The sequence below is a fragment of the Myxine glutinosa genome, chromosome 8 (assembly GCF_964187855.1).
Source record: "Myxine glutinosa chromosome 8, kmMyxGlut1.1, whole genome shotgun sequence".
NCBI lineage: Eukaryota > Metazoa > Chordata > Myxini > Myxiniformes > Myxinidae > Myxine > Myxine glutinosa.
The window spans coordinates 9,962,017-9,985,301 of NC_136268.1; the positions used below are offsets into that span (position 1 = coordinate 9,962,017).

The window sequence follows — 23,285 nt, forward strand, 5'->3', positions numbered from 1 at the left end:
GCTGAAATATGATGACGTACCGACACGTTTCAGTCACAAAATCCACACAGTGCCCCCATCACGACCCTCCATCGTTCGAAGACATAATGCTCAAATACAGACAGGAAAGACATTCTATTTTAACAATTTTTTCCGTAATATCATCCTTTGCACCTTTGTCGGTGTCGTTAGCAGTCGTTAGCGTTGAGACAGTCCACTAGTAGAGTACAATGTACATACTACGTTATATTCAGCGAGCTTAGTAGAGAGGTACTGCAACACCCCCCCCCCCCCCCCCACTTTCCCTGCCCCCACGGTTGGTCAACTCAAAACAAGTTTTTCATGATTTTTGCAATAAACCATTTTTTTCCCAAAAGACATCAAGTGCGTATAGAAAGTCTACACCCCCTTTCAAAATTTCACCTTATGTTACCTTATGGCCTGGAATTAAAATGCATTACATCAGACTTTTTCCACCTTTATTTACACATCGTAACCCACAACTTTCAGGTAAAAACAAATTCTACTAATTTCAGAAAATTAATTTAAAAATACAAAACTTGAATATCTTGGTTGGATAAGTGTCCACCCCCTTGTAATAGCAATTGTATATGAGCTCAGGTATAAATAATCACCTTCAAAATCACACACCAAGTTAATTGGCCCCCACCTGTGTTACATTGTAGTGATTCTGATTATTTCAGGAATAAAATCAGCTGTTCCTGCAGGTTTCCTCTGATGGGTAGTGCATTTCACAGCACACCCGGCTGATTTGGTGAGCAGGCTGTAAGGGGAGGGTGCTTCGGTGTCCACCTGAGCAGATTGGTAACCTGGTTGTGTTTGTCCTGCGCGTTTTTATTGCCACCATCTCGTCTATGTGTTTATCTTATACTTTTTGTCTTTGTTCGTCCTGCGTTTTCGTTAGTCTCTCCCTTCCTGCTTTTCCCCGGCCTTCCTCCTGTTTGGTGGCCCCGCCCTCCAGGCAGGTAGGCAGCCTCGCGCTTCCCCGCTACCACATCCCTCCCTCCCTCTCCCCACCCGTAATTCCCCGTGTTGTCCTCCGCCCCTCCCCAGGACTCCAATATGGCGAGCAGCCGAAAGTGTGCCGCAAGTGCGGACAACTGGACCACTTTGTATCTGCGTGTAAAGAATCGTTTTGCTCACAGTGTGTCCAGTTGGGACATTTGAGAGAACACTGCACCTCTGAGGTTCGGTGTAACCTTTGCAGTGCCATGGGGCACACCTTCCGCTAATGCCCGCAGGGCTACGCGAACAAGATGCGTGCGTCTGCGGGTGGGGGTGTTGACCCCGGGACTAGTGGAAGGGCAGTGGCTGGTGTGCCTGTTCCCTCTCCCCCCACAGGGAAGGGACGGTAGGAGTAGGAAGGAGGGAGAAAAAGTGGTGGCCGCTGCAGTCCCCGTGGCCCAGGCAGACCATGGCGAGATGGCGGTGGCAGGGGGTTCGGGGTTGTCCTCCCGCCCCAGTGCTCGGGAAGAGCCGAAGGGGGAGGGAAAGTAAGGTGCTGCTGTGCGGCATGTTGATCCACAATCTGTGGAGGATGAGCCCTCGAGGGGAGGCGGGGAGGATAATGTCTCCTCCTCGGACTGAGGACATGGACTTTGTCACCGGCCTACAGGTCACAATTCTAAACCGATCATCATGAAACTTCACCAAGTTGTAGAGGTCGTCACAATTGAGAAGCCTATTGATTGAGGTCAAAGGTCATCTGGAGGTAAAATTTCTAAAACCGCCAATTTTAATCCGATTGACTTGAAAATTGAACAGCATTTGTATATCGAGTCACTAAATTGGATAACCAACTATTTTTGAGGTCAAAGGGTCAAAGGTCAAACTTCCAAAATTATTAATTTTCATCTGAAAAAATCATCAATTTTCATCCGATTGATTTGAGAATTTAACAGCATTTGCATAGTACCTCACTGAATTGGGAAACCAACAATTTTTTTTTAGGTTAAAAAGTTCAACAATTTTTTAGGTCAACTCCAGGTCAAATTTCTAAAATCATCAATTTTCATCTAAAAATAGTCACTTTTCATCCTACTGACCCGAGCTTTGATCAAGATAGTCACTTTAAATTTTGATAAAATGGACAATTTGATGTCATTTGAACAATGGACAATGGCAACCTTTTGGGGGGGGGGGGAGGGGGGGAGGGGGTGTGGATTTTGCAAGTATCATGCTCCGCATGATGACTTCTTGTTTTTATTGTTGTTTATGGGTTTGATCTATTTTTGTTGGTTTTGTTATTGTTGTTGTTGTTGGTTTATTGGTTTTGTTTGTTTGGCATTTATTGTTTATTTACTTGTTTGATTATTGTTCTGGATTTATTTGGTTTTGATTATAGTTTTGATTTCAAGTTTGATGTTTGTGTTTTTTTTAAACCTTTTTTTGTTAATAAAAAAAGGCTTCGGCCATTAAAACCATGAGCACCAAGGAACTTTCAAAATAAATCTGCGATAAAGTTGTGGAAAGGCACAAATCAGGGGATAGGTATAAAAATATAGAGATCGCGTTTAAAGCAAAGTGAGGAAATGACACGAGGGTTTCCACCCATGACATTCGCCAATTCTGCATTTGTAGTTTTGTCATATACGTATGTATATTGTTACGTTTGTGGGGGTAAACGATGAAATACCTTAAGAAAGATCAGAGTGTGTAGGTTTTAGCATGCTCCGAGTGTCGCGAAGAAGACGAACCCATCTCGATGTACATAAGTAGGGAACCCGTATCAGGTAAGCGTGTTTGCATGTCATCATAAGGGGCGTGGCATTGTGCCAATTAATTCTAGGGCTTAAAGATCAATTCCCCAGTGTAATTTGCCTCCTGTGGTCTTCCCTTGGGTTTTATTACATTTGGCCAGCCAGGAAATCGAGGGCTCAGTAAAACCACGACAGCGATGTAATGTGCTCATTCGCTAACAATGCCGCCAGGTCCGACAGAAACGACGGTCTTGGCGTTCGTTGGAGGCGGTCACATTTCCTCTTTCTTCTGGCTTGGTCGCGGGCAGCGGCGCATCTTTGGCTCGTGTGCGCTTGTGGAAAGAGACTGAACAAGAGAGGCTCGGGATGCAAGAAGGACATTGTCAGGGAACTTTTTTATGAACCCTGAAGGTAATAATTTGAGACGAAACTCAGATACAAAAGAACTTGGTACGTCTCTTCGAGCCAAGGTTTATTCCGAATTAGGAGGGAAACTTGTTACACAAAATTGAACTAAGATATAACGCGTTGCTTGAAATCTTCTCCCTTCTCGTCCTGCGTCTTCAGATGATTCCTCTCTTCTCTCGGAGCATTGGTGCTTAAATAGACCTTCGCTCCTTTGATGTAGTGAGATTATAATTCAGAGATCAACACAGAACTCAGCAGCCTGTCTTCCTGGCGCCAAGACCCATCTGCTCTGCATTACCAGTCACTCAAGACATACACAAGATAGCTATCAGGGAGCAGGGTCACTGTTTGGGCCAAAAAAGGGTCAACACTCTCTGGCAATTTAATCTCAGTCAGTTGACTCTAGCTTATAACCCAGGGCTGAGTCAACACTCTTTCCTAAGCTTTTTCACTAAAGGACAAAGGTTATCTCTTCGGTTCCAAGGCTTTTGCCAGACTGCACGGTTTGAAAACCCATTTTACACAAGATCACATTGAGATGCAATTTAACTGTTTTTAGCAATATTAACATATACTAATATATATATGAATATATATATTATTCCACAACGTCATGTTGGGACGCTGAGGGACGCGACACCACGCCATTTTGTGCGCTTCCCGCGTGGTGGTTTGGAGGTGACGAACGACCAGGAAACCTTACCAGCCATTTGGGGACGCAAAGCTGAGTGACGGTCGATTACCAAAACATTATTTATTTTCTTTTACTTTCGTTTCCCCCTTGTTTGTATATGAGTCTGATGGAGACGTCTCAAATTAGGAAATAGTTTTTACCTCACATTCATTTTATTTGGTTTACAATTACTTTTAATAAATTCATTATTTGTTAAATTTTACTTTTCTCGTCCTGGTTCGTTTCTTTGTTTGTGGGTTTGGATTAACCCAGAGTTGGCCGTCCGTCCCAGGTAAGACTTCGACGCTGTGTGAGGCTAGGTGCACTGTGATTGGCTCCTGGCAAGATTATCGTATAGGCTTATTAAAAGTTGATATTCAAAATATGATTCAATATTTTTGGGATTAATTTGGGATTTGATTCAATACTCATGGCCTAAGTTCCAAAATTAGTGAAATGGGAAAATAATTTCAATTTTTCTTTTTTTTTAAACTGATGTATAATTATATATTACGCTCCACGGGACGTGAGGTAAAACTGCTCCAAACAGAAGTGTAATATTCACAATCGCCATGAGTTCCCTTTAACTTTTCTCATCAGTATGAAAAAGACCAACAGCAACTATTAAAAGCATCATCAAATGTCGAAAGGTCACAGCCCATCGGCGTCACAGGCATTCTGAGACACACCGTTTGTTTATTCCTCAGGCTTCAAGCCGATGGGATAATTCCTTTATGGCCCAGTGGAATTGGAATCAATCCAAGCTATATAAACACGATGTATTATATATGTACATAAGCAACAGCAATGTTTTGGTTTCATTACATAACCAGAGTTGTTATTTTTTTTCCAAGGCAATGCGCAATCAAACCAGCGTTCTGTGCCTATGCACCGCCCGCAGTAATCTTCATCCTGATGAAGCAGCAATTACACGGAAGGAAGGAATGAAGGAAGAAATCCCACCTAACGTTTTGACCCGTTCATGTTTAAAACCCCATTTCTACCCGTTCCCGTTTCCCATTCCCTTATTCCAAATAATTCATTGGACACAATTCATAACTTTGTGTGTATGATTCTATGTTTTGTTGAGTTTTGTGCACCCGTCATGATTGAATTGTATATGCTTATTAAAAGCTGATATATTTGATTTTTATTTTACACCGTATTTTGATTTGATTTTATTACGGGCCAGGGACATCAGTAGTGATCTTTTTGGATTCTACTTTTTGTGTCAACTTTTGTTTCTCCTGTGAACGTCATTGTCTGTTCTGTGTTCTTACTCTCCCACCAGCCGTGATGATGTATAAAAATAAAAATAAAAATCCAGTATTGTTTTACTATGCATCTCTTTATTAATATTAATTTAAGCTCTTAAACGAGCTTCGATCTTATATACAAAGAAAAAAAAAATTGGTTATTAATAAAGTAGTGCCACAAGTGCACAAGATCGCCATCCATGTGGCAACTGTTATTGATATGGGTCCCAGCAGAGTGTTTCTATGTACGTCCGCACACTATGACATCATCTTCTTTCACTGGCAACATATTTTGCTCCAAAAACGTCTGTTTGTGGTTTTGAAATCCAACCCCTGTCCTGTACCTTCACCTGATTATGTTGAAAAAACAAACAAAACAAAAAAAACCACCTTTAGAGGCCATTTTTCCCCGCAAAGCGGGGGTTGGCCTTTTTCGGGGACCGTGGTTGTTGTTGTTTTTTGGTCCCCTTTTTGAAGCAATGTTTTACGGCCGGATGCCCTTCCTGCCACCAACCCTTTTTGTCGCCTTTTACGACAAACAGGGAATTACCAGTGAACTGGTACTCAATTAGCCGACCTCGGAAGGATGACAGGCTGAGTCAACCCCCCTGGCGTTAATTCAGCGATCGACCGGGATTCGAACCCAGGATCCTAGGATCCTAAGCCGGCACCCTAGCCGCTAGCCCAACACCAGGGCCTAATCCGTACCGTTGGAAAGGTAATAATCAATTTACTTGGTTGAAAAAAACCGTTGGCATGGTTATGTATGCCAATCGAATGCACGTGAAGATGAGTGGGGAAGAGAGGGGATTGGGGATGTTGGAGGGAGAGGGAAGTGGAGGAGAGAATAGGGGAAGGAGTGGGGGAGAGAGAGTGTGATGGTGAGAGGAGAGGGGGAGGGGATCCTATGCTAGCTATTCCCATCATTTGGGACGGGTACTCTTCCTAGTTCAACATCTTTTTATGAACAATTCTGAAACTACATCCTTAGAAACAAAATATTTTACGTGAAATTTACAAGAAATGTGTATCATGTGCTAATTTAGCAAGTAAATTGACGCGAGGTGCACACTTAATAGTTGTGCACCTGTGATATCACGCAAATAGATGGAAGTGGCTCATTTGCATAATACCAGTGTAAATAGACTGATTTAAAAAAAAACTGTTATTCGGCTGTTTATTCTCCCCATTCTTTTTTGTGCTGACAAGTCAGTGAGGAATATCATCCTCTTAAACATATATCGTCAAAAAATTTCATCATTGTGTCCCTTTAACAACCACCAACGACCAGTGTTGCCAGATGGGTCCTCCAATCGCATGTCCATCCAGGGGAAAACACACACATTGATGTCTCACCCATCTTGCTAAATGTTAGGGTGACCGTTTATGCCTGGGTCTAGATTTGAAACCAGGAAAAACAGCTCAAAGGCAAATGTGCATAGCGCTGAGCTCTCTCTGCAGCCCTTCAACTGCAGATAAGTTCATAGGAACGATATCCGACTGTCTTGTTCACTATCATTATCCTCAGGTGATTCCGCAAGCCTTACCCTCAGCGAGCTGGCACGGCCCAATCCCCTGGAGCTCATCTGTAGCTTCGAACCCTGCAGCCTGTAATCGTGCTCGCTGATGTGGTGGCAACGGCAGGCTGCCCACCTGTCTAGGCATTGCACCTGCAATTACATGCAGTCCAAAATCGCAATTCAAAGAAAACAGGGAGCTAATAATCTCTCCCCCCCCCTACCCCCAACACACCTTTTGGGTGGTACGAGTAATATATCTAACGTGAAAGCTAAATCTTGAACATTTTTGAAACATCAAGTACACAAGCAAAGTTCCCGAGATGGTTGCCATGGTAACATAATTTAGCCAATCACAGCCGTGATCAAATCAGGTTGAGATAATGTCACAGGAACATATATCTGCAATATGAAAGCTAAATGTTCAACAGTTTTTGAAATATCACGGACACAAAAGTACAGCACCTTCAGAAACTATTCACACCTCGTGGCTTTTTCACATTTTGTTGAGACAGTCTAAACTTAAAATGGACTAAATTGAGATTTTTTTTGTCCCTGAACTACACGAATACCCCATAATGTAAAGTTGAATTTTTTTATTTTTACAAAATAATAAAAAATGAAAATCTGAAATGTCCTCGAGTCAATGAGTATTCAACCCCTTTGCTGCGACACTCCAAATTGAGCTCAGGTGCATCCAATTTCCTTTGATCATCCTTCAGATGTCTCCAACTTGATTGGAGTCCACCTGTGGCCAATTCAATTGATTGGACATGATTTAGAAAGAAACACACCTTTCTGTATAAGGTCCCACATTTGACAGTGCATGTCAGAGCAGAAACTTTACCGTGATGTCAAAGGTCCGTAGTCCGTAGAACTCTGAGATAGAATTGTGAGGAGGCATAGATGTGGGGAAGGGTATAAAACAATTTCTAGAGTGTTGAAAGTTCCCAAGAGCACAGTGAGCTCCATCATTGGGAAATGGAAGGAATATAGAACCACCCAGACTCTTCCTAGAACTGGCCGTCCGATCAAACTGGAGTAACTGGGTAAGAAGGACTTTGGTCAGGGAGGTGACCAAGAACCCAATGACAGCTCTGACAGAACTACAGAGTTCCTTGGCTGAGATGGGAGAACCGGCCGGAAGGACACCAGTATCTGCAGCACTTCACAAATCTAGGCTTTATGGGAGAGTGACCAGGATGCCACTCCTGAGAACAAGGCACATGACAGCACAACCTGGGGTTTGCAAAAGGGCACATGACAGCACAACCTGGGGTTTGCAAAAAGGCACATGACAGCACAACCTGGGGTTTGCAAAAAGGCACATGACAGCACAACCTGGGGTTTGCAAAAAGGCACATGACCTGTGGCCAATTCCATCTCTACCACCTCTGACATCAACTCATCCTGGGAATTCTTCCAAAGTAAATTGCTCTCTCTCATGCACAGATTTATCCCATCTCGTCTTCAGTTGTCATACCCTTCCTCCCGTCCATGGTACACGGAATCTTGTAGTGAGGCTGTTGCCCAGAAACAGCTTGCCTTCGTCTCCTGGAAAGCAAATCCAACGGAAGGAAATCTCATTTCCTTTCACAAAGCCCGAAACAAGTGTGTGTCCACCCTCAGGAGAGCCAGGAAACAATATCTCTCCGTTCTCAAGACCGAACTCTCTTTTCTGTCTCCCTTTGAACTCTCTTATCTGTCTCCCTCTTCCAAATCCTGGTGGCGTCTGGTCAAATCTGTTTCTGGTGTTTGTTCCCCCTCCATCCCCTCCCTTACCTCAAACGGCTACACAGCTGACTCCGCACGTGAAAAAGCTGAATGCCTCAACTCTGTGTTTGCCTCTAAATCTTGTGTCCCAAACCCATCCCTCTCTGTACCCACCATACCCAGTTGTACCCAGCCGCTCCTGGACTCCGTGTCCTTTCCTCCTGACAAGGTGGAAAAGTTTCTGTCAACCCTCGACTCTGATTCTGATTCTGCAACTGGACCTGACGGCATCAGCCCACGGGTCCTAAAATCCTGTTCTTCCGCTCTTTCACTCCCTCTCTCTGTTCTCTTCACCCTCTCTTTTGCTCAAGGTCAACTGCCATCTGCTTGGAAATCAGCCAACATCACCGCTTTGCACAAAAAAGGTGCAAAAACAGATCCTAGCAACTACAGACCAATCAGCCTTCTCCCAATTATCAGCAAAGTCATGGATTTCCATCATTGCTTCGGATATGAAATCTTTCCTCTTCTCCAATGGCTTGATCTCTGATCATCAATTTGGTTTCAGACCAGGTCACTCTACTCTGGACATGCTGCTTCTGCTGTCTCAACAATGGATTGAGGTCCTCAATGCCAAACAGGAAATTAGAGCCGTCTCCCTCGACATTTCACGTGCCTTCGATACGGTCTGGCACCCCGCTCTGCTCACCAAACTCTCCTCCTTTGGTATCCATGGAAATCTCCACGCATGGCTGGCGGACGTCCTCTCTAGTCGTCGTCAACGTGTGGCCCTGAATGGGTTTCTCTCATCTCCTCTTCCTGTTCAGGCTGGAGTTCCCCAAGGCAGTGTTCTGGGCCCTGTGCTTTTTCTGGTCTTTATCAATGATCTCTCCGACTCTGTGGAAAATCCTCTCTATCTCTTTGCTGATGACTCCACTCTCTGCCGCTCCATTCCTCTTCCCTCAGATCGGCAGTCTGCAGCCTCCTCACTCTCTGAAGACCTGGACAAAATCACAGACTGGTCAAACAAGTGGAACATGTCTTTCAATCCTGACAAATCTCACACTCTTACGATGTCTCTCCGAAAAGACCGACTGGACAACCCTCCCATCTACTTTCTGAATAATCCTCTCCAAGAAGTTCTGTCACTCAAGCTTTTGGGTCTCACTATCTGCCATGATCTTTCCTGGGAAAACCACATTTCCAAGCTGGCCTCCAAAGCCAGTCGCCGACTGGGCATCCTCCATCGTGCGAAGTCCTTCCTTGGCACACCTGAGCTCCTCACCACATACAAGGCTTTCATCCGCAGCTCAATGGAGTACTGCTCTCCCCTCTGGGCTGGTGCTCCTGCCTCACACCTAGCTCGTCTTCACGCTGTTGAAACCAAAGGGTTCAAAATCATTGGAATCTCCCGCGATGACGCTATCTCCGAGGGCCTTTCACTTAATCACCGCAGGCAGGTTGGTGGTCTTTCCGTCTTCTACCGACCCCTCTCCGGCCTTGCTCACCCAGCTCTCTCTGGGCTCTGTCCCCCAAATATTCCTGCAGGTTGCACAAGATCTGCCTGCAACCCTCTTATGGTTAAACTGCCAAAATCAAGACTCTCTGCTCACCTTCACTCCTTTTTTCTCCCGCCTCTGGAACAAACTCCCCCACTCTCTTCAATCCCACTCCTCCCTCCAGGTCTTTAAAACGGCTGTTCACCACCATCTCTCATCTTCCCCAATCCAAAACCTTGATCTTTTCTACCCCCGCTAATTTCACCCCAAATCCACTTTTTGAGGTGACTTTTGACTTATTTCCTGGAAGTCCTTGGTGTCCTTGCGTTTTATACCTATCCTGCCTCCCCCCAGGCCCTCTCCCTCCAAAAACATCTCCCGATGTCCCTGCTCTCCAATGTTGTGTTTGTGTACTTCCTCCCCTTGTCTCCCCATCTTGTCGACTGCTCCCCTTTTTATATACTTTGTTTGCTTGTTTGTTTGATTTGTTTGTTTGATAAATGTTAGCTCTTTCACGAGCCTCGACTCTGTACACACACACAAAAAAAAAATTAAAAAAAAAAAAAAAAAATGACAGCACAACTTGGGGTTTGCAAAAGGGCACATGACAGCACAACCTGGGGTTTGCAAAAGGGCACATGACAGCACAACCTGGGGTTTGCAAAAGGGCACATGACAGCACAACCTGGGGTTTGCATGAGGGCACATGACAGCACAACCTGGGGTTTGCAAAAGGGCATGGCAGCACAACCTGGGGTTTGCAAAAGGGCACATGACAGCACAACCTGGGGTTTGCAAAAGGGCACATGACAGCACAACCTGGGGTTTGCAAAAGGGCACATGACAGCACAGCCTGGGGTTTGCAAAAGGGCATGGCAGCACAACCTGGGGTTTGCAAAAGGGCACATGACAGCACAACCTGGGGTTTGCAAAAGGGCACATGACAGCACAACCTGGGGTTTGCATCAGGGCACATGACAGCACAGCCTGGGGTTTGCAAAAGGGCATGGCAGCACAACCTGGGGTTTGCATCAGGGCACATGACAGCACAGCCTGGGGTTTGCAAAAGGGCACATGACAGCACAACCTGGGGTTTGCATCAGGGCACATGACAGCACAACCTGGGGTTTGCAAAAGGGCACATGACAGCACAACCTGGGGTTTGCAAAAGGGCACATGACAGCACAACCTGGGGTTTGCAAAAGGGCACATGACAGCACAACCTGGGGTTTGCATAAGGGCACATGACAGCATAACCTGGGGTTTGCATAAGGGCACATGACAGCACAACCTGGGGTTTGCAAAAGGGCACATGACAGCACAACCTGGGGTTTGCATAAGGGCACATGACAGCATAACCTGGGGTTTGCATAAGGGCACATGACAGCACAACCTGGGGTTTGCATAAGGGCACATGACAGCACAACCTGGGGTTTGCAAAAGGGCACATGACAGCACAGCCTGGGGTTTGTATCAGGGCACATGACAGCACAAACTGGGGTTTGTATCAGGGCACATGACAGCACAAACTGGGGTTTGTATCAGGGCACATGACAGCACAACCTGGGGTTTGCATAAGGGCACATGACAGCACAACCTGGGGTTTGTATCAGGGCACATGACAGCACAACCTGGGGTTTGCAAAAGGGCACATGACAGCACAACCTGGGGTTTGCATAAGGGCACATGACAGCACAGCCTGGGGTTTGTATCAGGGCACATGACAGCACAAACTGGGGTTTGTATCAGGGCACATGACAGCACAAACTGGGGTTTGTATCAGGGCACATGACAGCACAACCTGGGGTTTGCATAAGGGCACATGACAGCACAACCTGGGGTTTGTATCAGGGCACATGACAGCACAACCTGGGGTTTGCAAAAGGGCACATGACAGCACAACCTGGGGTTTGCATAAGGGCACATGACAGCACAACCTGGGGTTTGCATAAGGGCACATGACAGCACAACCTGGGGTTTGTATCAGGGCACATGACAGCACAACCTGGGGTTTGCATAAGGGCACATGACAGCACAACCTGGGGTTTGCAAAAGGGCACATGACAGCACAAACTGGGGTTTGTATCAGGGCACATGACAGCACAACCTGGGGTTTGCAAAAGGGCACATGACAGCACAACCTGGGGTTTGCATAAGGGCACATGACAGCACAAACTGGGGTTTGCAAAAGGGCACATGACAGCACAAACTGGGGTTTGCAAAAGGGCACATGACAGCACAACCTGGGGTTTGCAAAAGGGCACATGACAGCACAACCTGGGGTTTGCAAAAGGGCACATGACAGCACAACCTGGGGTTTGCAAAAGGGCACATGACAGCACAACCTGGGGTTTGCAAAAGGGCACATGACAGCACAACCTGGGGTTTGCAAAAGGGCACATGACAGCACAGCCTGGGGTTTGTATCAGGGCACATGACAGCACAAACTGGGGTTTGTATCAGGGCACATGACAGCACAACCTGGGGTTTGCATAAGGGCACATGACAGCACAACCTGGGGTTTGCAAAAGGGCACATGACAGCACAACCTGGGGTTTGTATCAGGGCACATGACAGCACAACCTGGGGTTTGCAAAAGGGCACATGACAGCACAACCTGGGGTTTGCAAAAGGGCACATGACAGCACAGCCTGGGGTTTGTATCAGGGCACATGACAGCACAAACTGGGGTTTGTATCAGGGCACATGACAGCACAACCTGGGGTTTGTATCAGGGCACATGACAGCACAACCTGGGGTTTGTATCAGGGCACATGACAGCACAACCTGGGGTTTGTATCAGGGCACATGACAGCACAACCTGGGGTTTGTATCAGGGCACATGACAGCACAACCTGGGGTTTGTATCAGGGCACATGACAGCACAACCTGGGGTTTGTATCAGGGCACATGACAGCACAGCCTGGGGTTTGCAAAAGGGCACATGACAGCACAAACTGGGGTTTGTATCAGGGCACATGACAGCACAAACTGGGGTTTGTATCAGGGCACATGACAGCACAACCTGGGGTTTGCAAAAAGGCACATGACAGCACAAACTGGGGTTTGTATCAGGGCACATGACAGCACAACCTGGGGTTTGCATAAGGGCACATGACAGCACAACCTGGGGTTTGCAAAAGGGCACATGACAGCACAAACTGGGGTTTGTATCAGGGCACATGACAGCACAACCTGGGGTTTGCATAAGGGCACATGACAGCACAACCTGGGGTTTGCAAAAGGGCACATGACAGCACAACCTGGGGTTTGCAAAAGGGCACATGACAGCACAACCTGGGGTTTGCAAAAGGGCATGTGAAAGACTCACAGCATGAGGCAAAATATGCTGCGTTCTGATGAGACGAAAATTTAACTCTTTCGCCTGAATGCAAAGCGTTACATCTGGTGTAACCCGAGCACATCTCGTCACCCATGTAACACTATCCCCTGCCATGAAGCATGGTGGAGGCAGCATCATGTTATGGGGATGCTTTTCAGTGGCAGGGACTGGGAGACTTTTAAAGATAGAGAGACCAAGGAATGGGTCCAAATACAGGTAAATCCTTGAGGAGAACCTGCTTCAGAGTGCAAAAGACCTTAGATTGCGGGGAAAGATTTACATTCCAACAGGACAATGACCCCAAGCATACAGTCAAATCAACACCAGAATGGCTTCAGAACAAGAACGTGAAAGTCCTTGAGTGACCCAGCCAAAGCCCAGACTTGAATCCCATTGAGAATCTGTGGAAAGACTTGAAGATTGCTGTTCACCGACGCTCCCCATCCAACTTGACAGAGCTTGAGCAAATCTGCAAGGAAGAAAGGGAGAAACTCCCCAAATCCAGATGTGCAAAGCTGATACAGACAAACTCAAGAAGACTTCAAGCTGCAATCACTGCCAAAGTCGCTTCTACAAGGTATCGACTCAGGGGGCTGAATACTTATGTGAAATAGATATTTGTGTATTTAATTTTTCATTATTTTGTAAACATTTCTAAAAAAAACAAAAACCCATCCCACTTACATTATGGGGTATTTTATGTAAATCAGTGACAAAAATAAAATCTCATTTGAACCCATTTTTAATTCAGGCTAACACAACAAAATGTAAAAAAGTCAAGCTGTGTGAATACTTTGTGAAGCACTGGACATGGACGGATGATCAGTCGGTCGGTCGGACGGAGCTCGTTTTAACGTCCCAGTTTCCAACCTTGTCAGAGGGACGGGGGACAGAAATTGAAAATAAACCAGTTGAGACAGGTAAAAATAACATAATCATGTGATCGAGTCACATGAGCAGATTCAATTTAGTGGACAAACCATCTTGGCCTTTTGAACAACTGGGATGCAATTTACTTATCCGTCCCTTCCCTTGTGCATGGGAATGGAGCTAAATTAGGGCTGAATAAAAAAAGAAAACAACAGCATAGAGAAAGGAGGGCGAGAGGAGTGGGGAGTATAAAGTGGGGAAATAAAATTGAGAAAGAGGAGTAAGGGAAGGGACAGGTAAGGAGCAAGGGAAGGAAAGGGTAAGGAGTAAGGGAAGGGACAGGTAAGGAGTAAGGGAAGGGACAGGTAAGGAGTAAGGGAAGGGACAGGTAAGGAGTAAGGGAAGGGACAGGTAAGGAGTAAGGGAAGGGACAGGTAAGGAGTAAGGGAAGGGACAGGTAAGGAGTAAGGGAAGGGACAGGTAAGGAGCAAGGGAAGGGACAGGTAAGGAGCAAGGGAAGGGACAGGTAAGGAGCAAGGGAAGGGACAGGTAAGGAGCAAGGTAAGGGACAGGTAAGGAGTAAGGTAAGGGACAGGTAAGGAGTAAGGGAAGGGACAGGTAAGGAGTAAGGGAAGGGACAGGTAAGGAGTAAGGGAAGGGACAGGTAAGGAGTAAGGGAAGGGACAGGTAAGGAGTAAGGGAAGGGACAGGTAAGGAGTAAGGGAAGGCACAGGTAAGGAGCAAGGTAAGGGACAGGCAAGGAGTAAGGGAAGGAAAGGGTAAGGAGTAAGGGAGGGACAGGTAAGGAGTAAGGGAAGAGACAGGTAAGGAGTAAGGGAAGGGACAGGTAAGGAGGAAGGGAAGGGTAAGGAGCAAGGGAAGGGACAGGTCAGGAGTAAGGGAAGGGACAGGTCAGGAGTAAGGGAAGGGACAGGCAAGGAGTAAGGGAAGAGCCAGGTAAGGAGTAAGGGAAGAGCCAGGTAAGGAGTAAGGGAAGGGACAGGTAAGGAGTAAGGGAAGGGACAGGTAAGGAGTAAGGGAAGGAAAGGGTAAGGAGTAAGGGAAGGGACAGGTAAGGAGCAAGGGAAGGGACAGGTAAGGAGTAAGGGAAGGGACAGGTAAGGAGTAAGGGAAGGGACAGGTAAGGAGTAAGGGAAGGGACAGGTAAGGAGTAAGGGAAGGGACAGGTGAGGAGTAAGGGAAGGGACAGGTAAGGAGTAAGGGAAGGGACAGGTAAGGAGTAAGGGAAGGGACAGGTAAGGAGTAAGGGAAGGGACAGGTAAGGAGTAAGGGAAGGGACAGGTAAGGAGTAAGGGAAGGGACAGGTAAGGAGTAAAGGAAGGGACAGGTAAGGAGTATGGGAAAGGACAGGTAAGGAGCATGGGAAGGGAAATGTGTTTCAGGTATCGTGGCCAAGTGAACATCTCGATCTCGTGAGCGAACAAAATCAATCTTTCAATTTCATATTATAATTATTATTATTAATTTGTTCAGGTGACAAATCGATGACGGGTTATTGGGATATAAACCTCGATTCAATGTCTAACACAACATTATCCACCAATGACGTCATTTCCACATAAAAGCTGCAGGTTCAGAGACAATTCAAAATTACTTTTAAGATAAAGATGGTACCTTTTACGACCACGACCACCACCACCACCACCACCACAATTATTGGGCCGAGAAAGTTTTTCGTCCAAGTGACGAATCGGCTGCTCAGGCCCAAGTTGAGGTAATTTGAGCAGGAATTCGTAATTTGCTCGGCGTGCCGGCGATAACCCGCCGACTCTTCGCGAAATACACCTTGAGATCCAACGTTTACCAACTTGTGTTAGCAGACGGGACAGCCGGCTTAACGTCCATCCGAATGACAATGTAACACCCTGCCTCCGAAGTACAAATCAGATGGTTTAGAGCCGGGTCTGGGAGGAAACGAACCCAAACTAAACAGGTCAAAGGTAAGCACGTACGTACGTCTGCACCATAAATCGTGCTGTACCTTCCTTCAGACTATCAGTATCACTTATGGCTGATTATACGTCTTCTGTACTCTGAGGTTGTTTATCAGATTATTAAGGAACTAAAAACACCACATAAACACATGGAAGATCCACAGCGTCGTGAACACCTCACAGAAGCCTTTGGAAAGCGCCGCAAGACATAAACATATTTTACCGCCAAACTGAGCGACACTTGAACTCTCACCAATTATGCCGCATAAATTACAGTCGATTACATTTTGATTTTAGTTATACGAATGAAAAAAAAAATCAACACCAAATTTATGCTGATAACATATTTGTACATACAGAGATATACAATATTATTGTTTTAAAAATTCAAAGCAAAGCAAACCGCGTTTAATCTTATACACCGCCTATTACGTAGTCATATCTACATTCTCAGAGAGAAACCAGAGAGGAGTTAAAGAGAGAAGAAAACACAACATAAAACAATATATAATAAAGAAATAACTTGTAACAAGGAATACAAAGCAACTTTGACCCAGGATGTGTCGATTCGTCACATGGTGTCACCACCCGCACTCAATCTCCTCCCAGGGCCTGGAAACATTCCTCCTGAACGCTGTACACCTCTACCTTCAATACCTCTAGGTACCTATCGGATTCCCATTTTAAATTCCTGTCTACCCTTTGTGTGCCACTACCATTCCAGGGATACCATTCCATGCATTAACTACTCTCCGAGTGAAAGACCCCCGACCCTACATCGTCAAGCTCTCCTCTTTGCGCTCAGGCTCCGCTATGGGCCCTGGTCCGATCACTGTCTATTGTGCTATAAATCTTCTGTACATAATTTGTCCGTGTCCTTCATTATCTTAAACATCTCTGTCATATCGCCAGGACCGATGAGAGGTGGTCGCTGCCCCGGGGTCCGTCGAGTTCAATTTTACATCATTATATATGAACATGGTTCTTCAAAATTAAAGTTAGAAAAGTCATGCTCCTAACAATTAAAATCTTTTGTATGTATGAAAAACCTTTGTGGTGAAATTTGAAGCCATTTGCACTAAATTTAGGGGTTGCACACGGAGTTTGTAATTTCCATATTTATTTTCGCATAAATGTTTGGAGTTGATTATTTATTTATTCTCCACTGCTATACTTATGATTTTGATCATTAAAGTTGACCTATGACCTTGCTATGTACTTGACATTTTAAAGTTGTTTTTAAGTTAATTGAATACAGTACAGCTGCACTCTGGTGCATGCAGTTGCTCTTATGGAAGAGTACAATGGTCTCCTGACAAGGGATGAACAGCAAACCCAGTATCTGCTTCAAGTTATGACACTGTGGCGGACACAAAAGCCCACTGGCGTGGTGACATCATTCCGCGCACCAAGTGGGCGGTGGCCACGCCCGAGGGGTAGGCGTGGCCTCATGATATACACCGGGCGCGCAGCCCGGAGCGCACCAGTGTTACAGTGAGCTCCTGAAATAAAGACGCTTATAAGTTACCGCTTGTCCGCTTCCTCCTTGCTCGCAAGCAGCGCGCGTAACGCCGCGCTTTACTGGTGACCCCCTCGACGTTGGATCTGCCGGAGCGATCCTTCCACACGCGACGCCATTGCCATGGCCAACTTCATCAAACTTCCCGAATTTTGGGAGGCTCAGGCCGAAGTCTGGTTCGTCCAGGCCGAAGCCCAATTTCAGCTTCGGCGCCTCACCGGCGATGACACGCGCTATTGCCACGTCGTCGCCTCCCTCGGGCCCGGCACGGCCGCTCGAGTTGTGTCCGTCCTTCGCCACCCACCGGACGGCCACAAGTACGAAGCACTCAAGCGGCTACTCCTAGCCACGTTCGGCCTCACGGACGACGCACGGGCCGACCGCCTCCTGGATCTCCCCGAGCTTGGTTGACACGCGCCCGTCGGTCCGAATGGACCATATGCTGTCACTGTTGGGCGACGAAGCCCCCGGTTCTCTATTCCGGGCGCTTTTCCGTCGCCAACTTCCAGCGCAGGTTCGCCTCGCGTTAGCCGGGACCGGGCTAACGGAACCCCGAGCATTGGCAGCCGAGGCGGACAAGTACTTCGCCGCTTCAGACACGCGGGCGAGAGTCGGCGTGGCCGTCACGGCCCTCGTGGCTGATGCTGCTGCTGATGCTGCTGCTGATGCTGCTGATGCTGCTGATGCTGCTGCTGATGCTGCTGATGCTGCTGCTGATGCTGCTGATCCACAGCATCAGCTTATACAGCATACGCAGCATGCTGATACGCACCTCGTGACCGCCGCCACGCCCCACCCACCGCCGCGGCCAAAATCACCACCGCGGGGAAACCCGCCAACTCCACCGGCCTGGCGGAGCCAGCCGCGCTCCTCCAGCTCCACCACCTGCTGCTGGTTCCACGCCAAGTTCGGCCACGAAGCTCGGCAGTGTCATCCGCCATGCTCCTTCAACAGGTCGGGAAACGCCCGGGCCGGCGCTCATCGCCACTATTGAGCAGCCTGCTGTTCATAACGGACACCTTCTCCGGGCGCCGTTACCTGTGCGACACGGGAGCGCAGGTGAGTGTCGTTCCCGCCGGCACGTCAGACAAGCACGCCGCGGGTGGGGGCCCCACGCTGCTTGCCGCGAACGGGACGCCCATCCGTACGTACGGAAAACGCTGCCTCTCTCTGCGGTTCGGAGGGCAGGTTTTCCGATGGACGTTCGTCACCGCCGACGTGCCCATGGCACTGCTTGGCGCAGACTTCCTGTGCGCTAATGGGCTCCTGGTCGACGTCAAGCGCAGACGTCTTGTCCAGGCCGAGACGTTCAGCTCGCTCGCTTGTGCGTTGTCCAGCTCAACGAGCGGCTTGCTAAGCGGTTCGGTTCCGGCCACGTTGGTCTGTACGCTTCCGGCAGCGGACGCATTCACCCGCCTCCTCGCCGGCTTCCCGGCCCTCACGCGGCCCACCTTCTCGGCGGGGGCCGTCAAGCACGGGGTGGCCCATCACATCCCCACCGTCGGGCCACCGGTCTACGCCCGGGCACGCCGCCTCGAGCCGACGAAGCTGGCGGTGGCAAAAGCGGAGTTCGCTACCCTGGAGCGACTCGGCATCGTTCGGCGCTCATAGAGCGCTTGGGCGTCGCCGCTGCACATCGTGCCGAAGCCCGGCGGGGGATGGCGACCGTGCGGGGACTATCGCCGTCTCAATGACGCCACGACTCCCGACCGCTACCCCGTCCCCCACATTCAGGACTTTTCCGCCCGTTTGGCGGGCATGTCCTTCTTCTCGAAGGTGGACCTCATACGCGGCTACCATCAGGTCCCCGTCAGGCCGGAGGACGTCCCGAAGACGGCGGTCATCACGCCATTCGGACTCTTCGAGTTCCTGCGCATGCCCTTTGGTCTGAAGAATGCGGCTCAGGCGTTCCAGCGACTGATGGACAGCGTACTGCGTGACTTGGATTTTGTCTACGTCTACCTGGACGATATCCTCGTCGCCAGCGCGTCCCGCGAAGAGCACCTACGCCACCTCCGCACGCTCTTCGAACGCCTGGGCCAGCATGGCCTGATTGTGAACCCCGCAAAGTGCCGGTTCGGCGCCACCATAATCGATTTTCTGGGGCACCGTGTCACCAGCACGGAGCCGTCCCCCTGCCGGCCAAGGTGGAGGCGGTGAAGGGGTTTCCGCGCCCCCGCACGATCAGAGGGCTGCAGGAGTTCCTGGGCATGGTGAACTTTTACCATCGGTTCCTGCCCCATATCGCCCAGCTCCTGCGCCCCCTGCACGAAGCTCTCCGAGGTAAGCCGGGCAAAGGCGACGTTACCTGGACCGAGCAGATGGACACGGCGTTCACGGGCGCGAAGCTCGCCTTGGCTAACGCCACCATGCTCGCGCACCCGGCGCCTGATGCACCGATCGCCCTCACCACCGATGCCTCGGACTACGCGGTGGGCGCGGTGGGCGCGGTGCACGAGCAATGGGTGCGTGGAGCTTGGCAACCGCTGGCGTTCTTTAGCCGGCAGCTTCGCCCGCCCGAACGCCGTTACAGTACCTTCGACCGCGAGTTGCTCGGGCTTCACTTGGCGGTCAGGCACTTCCGCCATCTGCTCGAGGGCCGTGCGTTCACTGCCTTCGTCGACCACAAGCCGCTGATCTTCGCGATGGGCAAGGTCACCGAGCCGTGGTCGGCCCGGCAGCAGCGTCACCTCTCGGCCGTGTCCGAGTACACGACGGACATCCAGCACGTCGCGGGGAAGGACAACCCGGTGGCGGATTGCCTTTCCCGGGCCGTCGCCCACGCAGTCCACCTCGGCATCGACTATGCCCGGATGGCAGCGGACCAGGCCACTGACCCCGACGTCCAGGCCTTGCGGACCGCCGTCACGGGCCTCCGCGTCACCGAGGTGGCGTTCGACGGCGCGGGCGCGGCCCTCTTGTGCGACGTCTCCCTCGGGCGTCCTCGCCCCATCGTGCCCGCGGGCTGGCAGCGCCAGGTGTTTGACGCCATCCACGGCCTGTCCCACCCGGGCGCGAGGGCCTCCCAAAGGCTGATCGCCGACAAGTTCGTCTGGCATGGCCTCCGGAAGGCCGTCCGCGGCTGGGCCAGGACGTGCCTCGCGTGCCAGCGCGCCAAGGTGCACCGGCACACCCAGGCCCCGTTGGCCCCGTTCACGGTGCCGGAACGCCGGTTTGACCACGTCCACGTGGACCTGGTGGGACCTCTGCCCCCCTCGCGGGGTTTCACCTACGTCCTCACTATGGTGGACCGCACCACCCGGTGGCCGGAGGCCGTGCCCTTGGCGTCGACAACGGCGGCCGATGTCGCGCAGGCTTTCATCGCCACCTGGGTCGCCCGGTTCGGCGCCCCCTCAGACATCTCGTCCGACCGCGGCCCCCAGTTCACCTCAGAGCTCTGGGGGGCGGTCGCGCAGGGGCTCGGGGTCCGGCTGCACCGAACCACGGCCTACCACCCCCAGGCTAACGGCCTGTGTGAGCGATTTCACCGCTCATTGAAGGCCGCGCTCCGGGCCACCCTCCGCGACGGCGGCTGGGTCGACAGGCTCCCCTGGGTCCTGCTGGGCCTCCGGACGGCACCCAAGGAGGACCTGCGCGCATCCGCGGTGGAGTTGGTCTTCGGGCAACCGCTGCGGGTGCCGGGCGAGTTCCTCCCCGACTCCACGGCACCATGGTCCGCGGCACAGCAGCGCTCCGCTCTGCAAGAGACCGCCCAGAGGTTCGCCCCGGTGCCAACGGCATGCCACGGGCACCCACCGACGCACGTCGCCCCGGAGCTTCGCACGGCGGAGTACATCTTCGTCCGCCACGATGCCCACCGGACACCACTGCGGCCCCCGTACGACGGGCCTTTCCGCGTGCTGGAGACCGGGGCGAAGCACTTCACCCTGGACATCGGCGGTACTCCTGACCGCATTTCGGTAGACCGCCTCAAGCCGGCCCACCTCGACGTGGACCATCCACCGCCAGTGGCCCGACCCCCACGTCGGGGCCGCCCCCCTGCGGGCGGACCCCCGGCACCGCCCAGCCCCGCCGCCACGCCGCCCCCCGGTCCTGCACCCATCCCAAGGGCAGCCAGGGGCATCCCACCTGGCATCCCTGCACCCCGGACGCCGCCGATCGCCAGGGGGCGCTTCGGCCGGGTCATTCGTCTGCCCCGTAAACTGGCCCTCCAGGTGCGCGGGAATTCTGGGGGGGCGCGTGTGGCGGACACAAAAGCCCACTGGCGTGGTGACATCATCCCGCGCACCAAGTGGGCGGTGGCCACGCCCGAGGGGTAGGCGTGGCCTCATGATATACACCGGGCGCGCAGCCCGGAGCGCGCCAGTGTTACAGTGAGCTCCTGAAATAAAGACGCTTATAAGTTACCACTTGTCCGCTTCCTCCTTGCTCGCAAGCAGCGCGCGTAACGCCGCGCTTTAACACGAAGGATTTTCCGATCGCATGAACCCGGGTTACACTCAGCCTAAAATAGATTAATTAATTATGTAAAATGATTTAAAATCACGGGGCAACCCGGGTTACCGCGTCGTGGATCATTTGTCTTCCTCTCTCTTAACGATACTCCGCACATCCACCAAACCATTCGCATTTCCACCCTTTCCAGCCTTCGTTGCTGCTCTACGTTCATTACCCATGTCTCGCTCCCATAAATCATAACACTTCTCACACATGCAGCATACACCTTTCCCTTCAGCTTCAACGACACTCCCCTCCTCGTCAGCATGCCAGTCAGTTCCGGAAACTTCTTCCATGCACGTCCCACTCCAGCAATCGTTGCCGAGTCTGATCCACCTTCTCCATTCAGCATGTCTTCAAGGTAGCAAAATGTTTTCACACCTTCCAGCTTCATGCCATCTCCAAGATCCAACTCAACATTTCCTCCATCTGCAGCTCCCTCTGTGCACACCTTACACTTGAATGTAGCTGCCACACTGGTTAATGACCCTCTCAGACCACTACATTTTTGATGAACCCACTCAGCGCACATTGTACATTGAATGGATTTCACTCTGACACCCTTCCTACACACAGCACAGGGCCACTTCCCAGTTCTTTCCACCTCACCACATGCTTTACCACTTGCCATCACCTTAATCTTTCCGATATTCACCTTCAGACCTTTTGTCTCCATACATTCCTTCCACTTGTTCATCTTCTCCTTCAGTCCATCTATACTCTCCCCAATCAACACCAGATCACCTGCATACAACAACTCCCACGGTAAACCCTCGCTTACGTTCCGAGCCAGCACCCCCATCACACCTACAAATAGTAGTGAACTTAGTACCGGCCCCTGATGCACTCCCACCTTCACCTCAAACTCACCACTGTTCCCGTCCTTTGTCCTTACAGCTGTGTGCGCTCTCTCATACATTGCCATCACGACTCTGATCAACCATTCCTCCACTCCTTACTTCCTCAATGCCCATGTCACTACTTTGTGTGGAACCCGATCGAATGCTTTCTCCAGATCAACAAACCCAAGAAACAACTTCTTTCTCTTCTCCATGTACTTCTCCTGCAACTGCCTTACAATAAAAAGTGTGTCTGTCGTTCCTCTTCCTGGCATAAATCCAAACTGCATTTCGTCAATCTTCACTTTCTTCCTTATCCTCCTCTCCAACACCCTTTCCAATACCTTAATTCCATGCTCCAATAACTTTATCGCTCGATACGAGCCACAGTCCAGAGGGTCACCTTTCCCCTTGTATAGAGGGACGAGGGTACTCAGTTCCCAATCCACTGGAATGCGGCCTTCTTTCACCACCAGATTACAGATCTCTGTCATTCTCTTCACACCCCAACTTCCTGCTGCCTTCAACATATTTCC

The 23,285-nt window shown here is 50.0% G+C and overlaps 2 protein-coding genes across 9 annotated transcripts in view; one reads left to right on the forward strand and one right to left on the reverse strand.

The window, feature by feature from the left end:
- Window positions 1–16,201, reverse strand: part of LOC137432210 (DNA repair protein RAD51 homolog 3) — a 44,535-nt gene extending 28,334 nt beyond the window's left edge. Inside the window, exons 1-2 of one of the 7 annotated variants that reach the window (XM_078782923.1) lie at window positions 16,187–16,201; window positions 6,584–6,706 (exon numbers count right to left, since the gene is read on the reverse strand). In XM_078782923.1, coding sequence (XP_078639049.1) covers window positions 6,584–6,701 — 118 coding nt within the window. In that variant the 5' untranslated portion in view covers window positions 6,702–6,706; window positions 16,187–16,201. Of the gene's footprint in view, window positions 1–6,583; window positions 6,707–15,613 lie in introns of all 7 variants that reach the window. The other 6 variants (XM_078782922.1, XM_078782925.1, XM_078782921.1 and 3 more) reach the window with 6 other exon arrangements.
- A 335-nt stretch (window positions 16,202–16,536) lies between these two features.
- LOC137432209 (histone-lysine N-methyltransferase SETMAR) overlaps window positions 16,537–23,285 on the forward strand; it is a 42,352-nt gene continuing 35,603 nt past the window's right edge. For both annotated transcript variants that reach the window (XR_010985455.2, XM_068123925.2), the window contains exon 1: window positions 16,537–16,596. The gene's annotated coding sequence lies outside the window, so the exon portion shown is untranslated. The remainder of the gene's footprint in view (window positions 16,597–23,285) is intronic.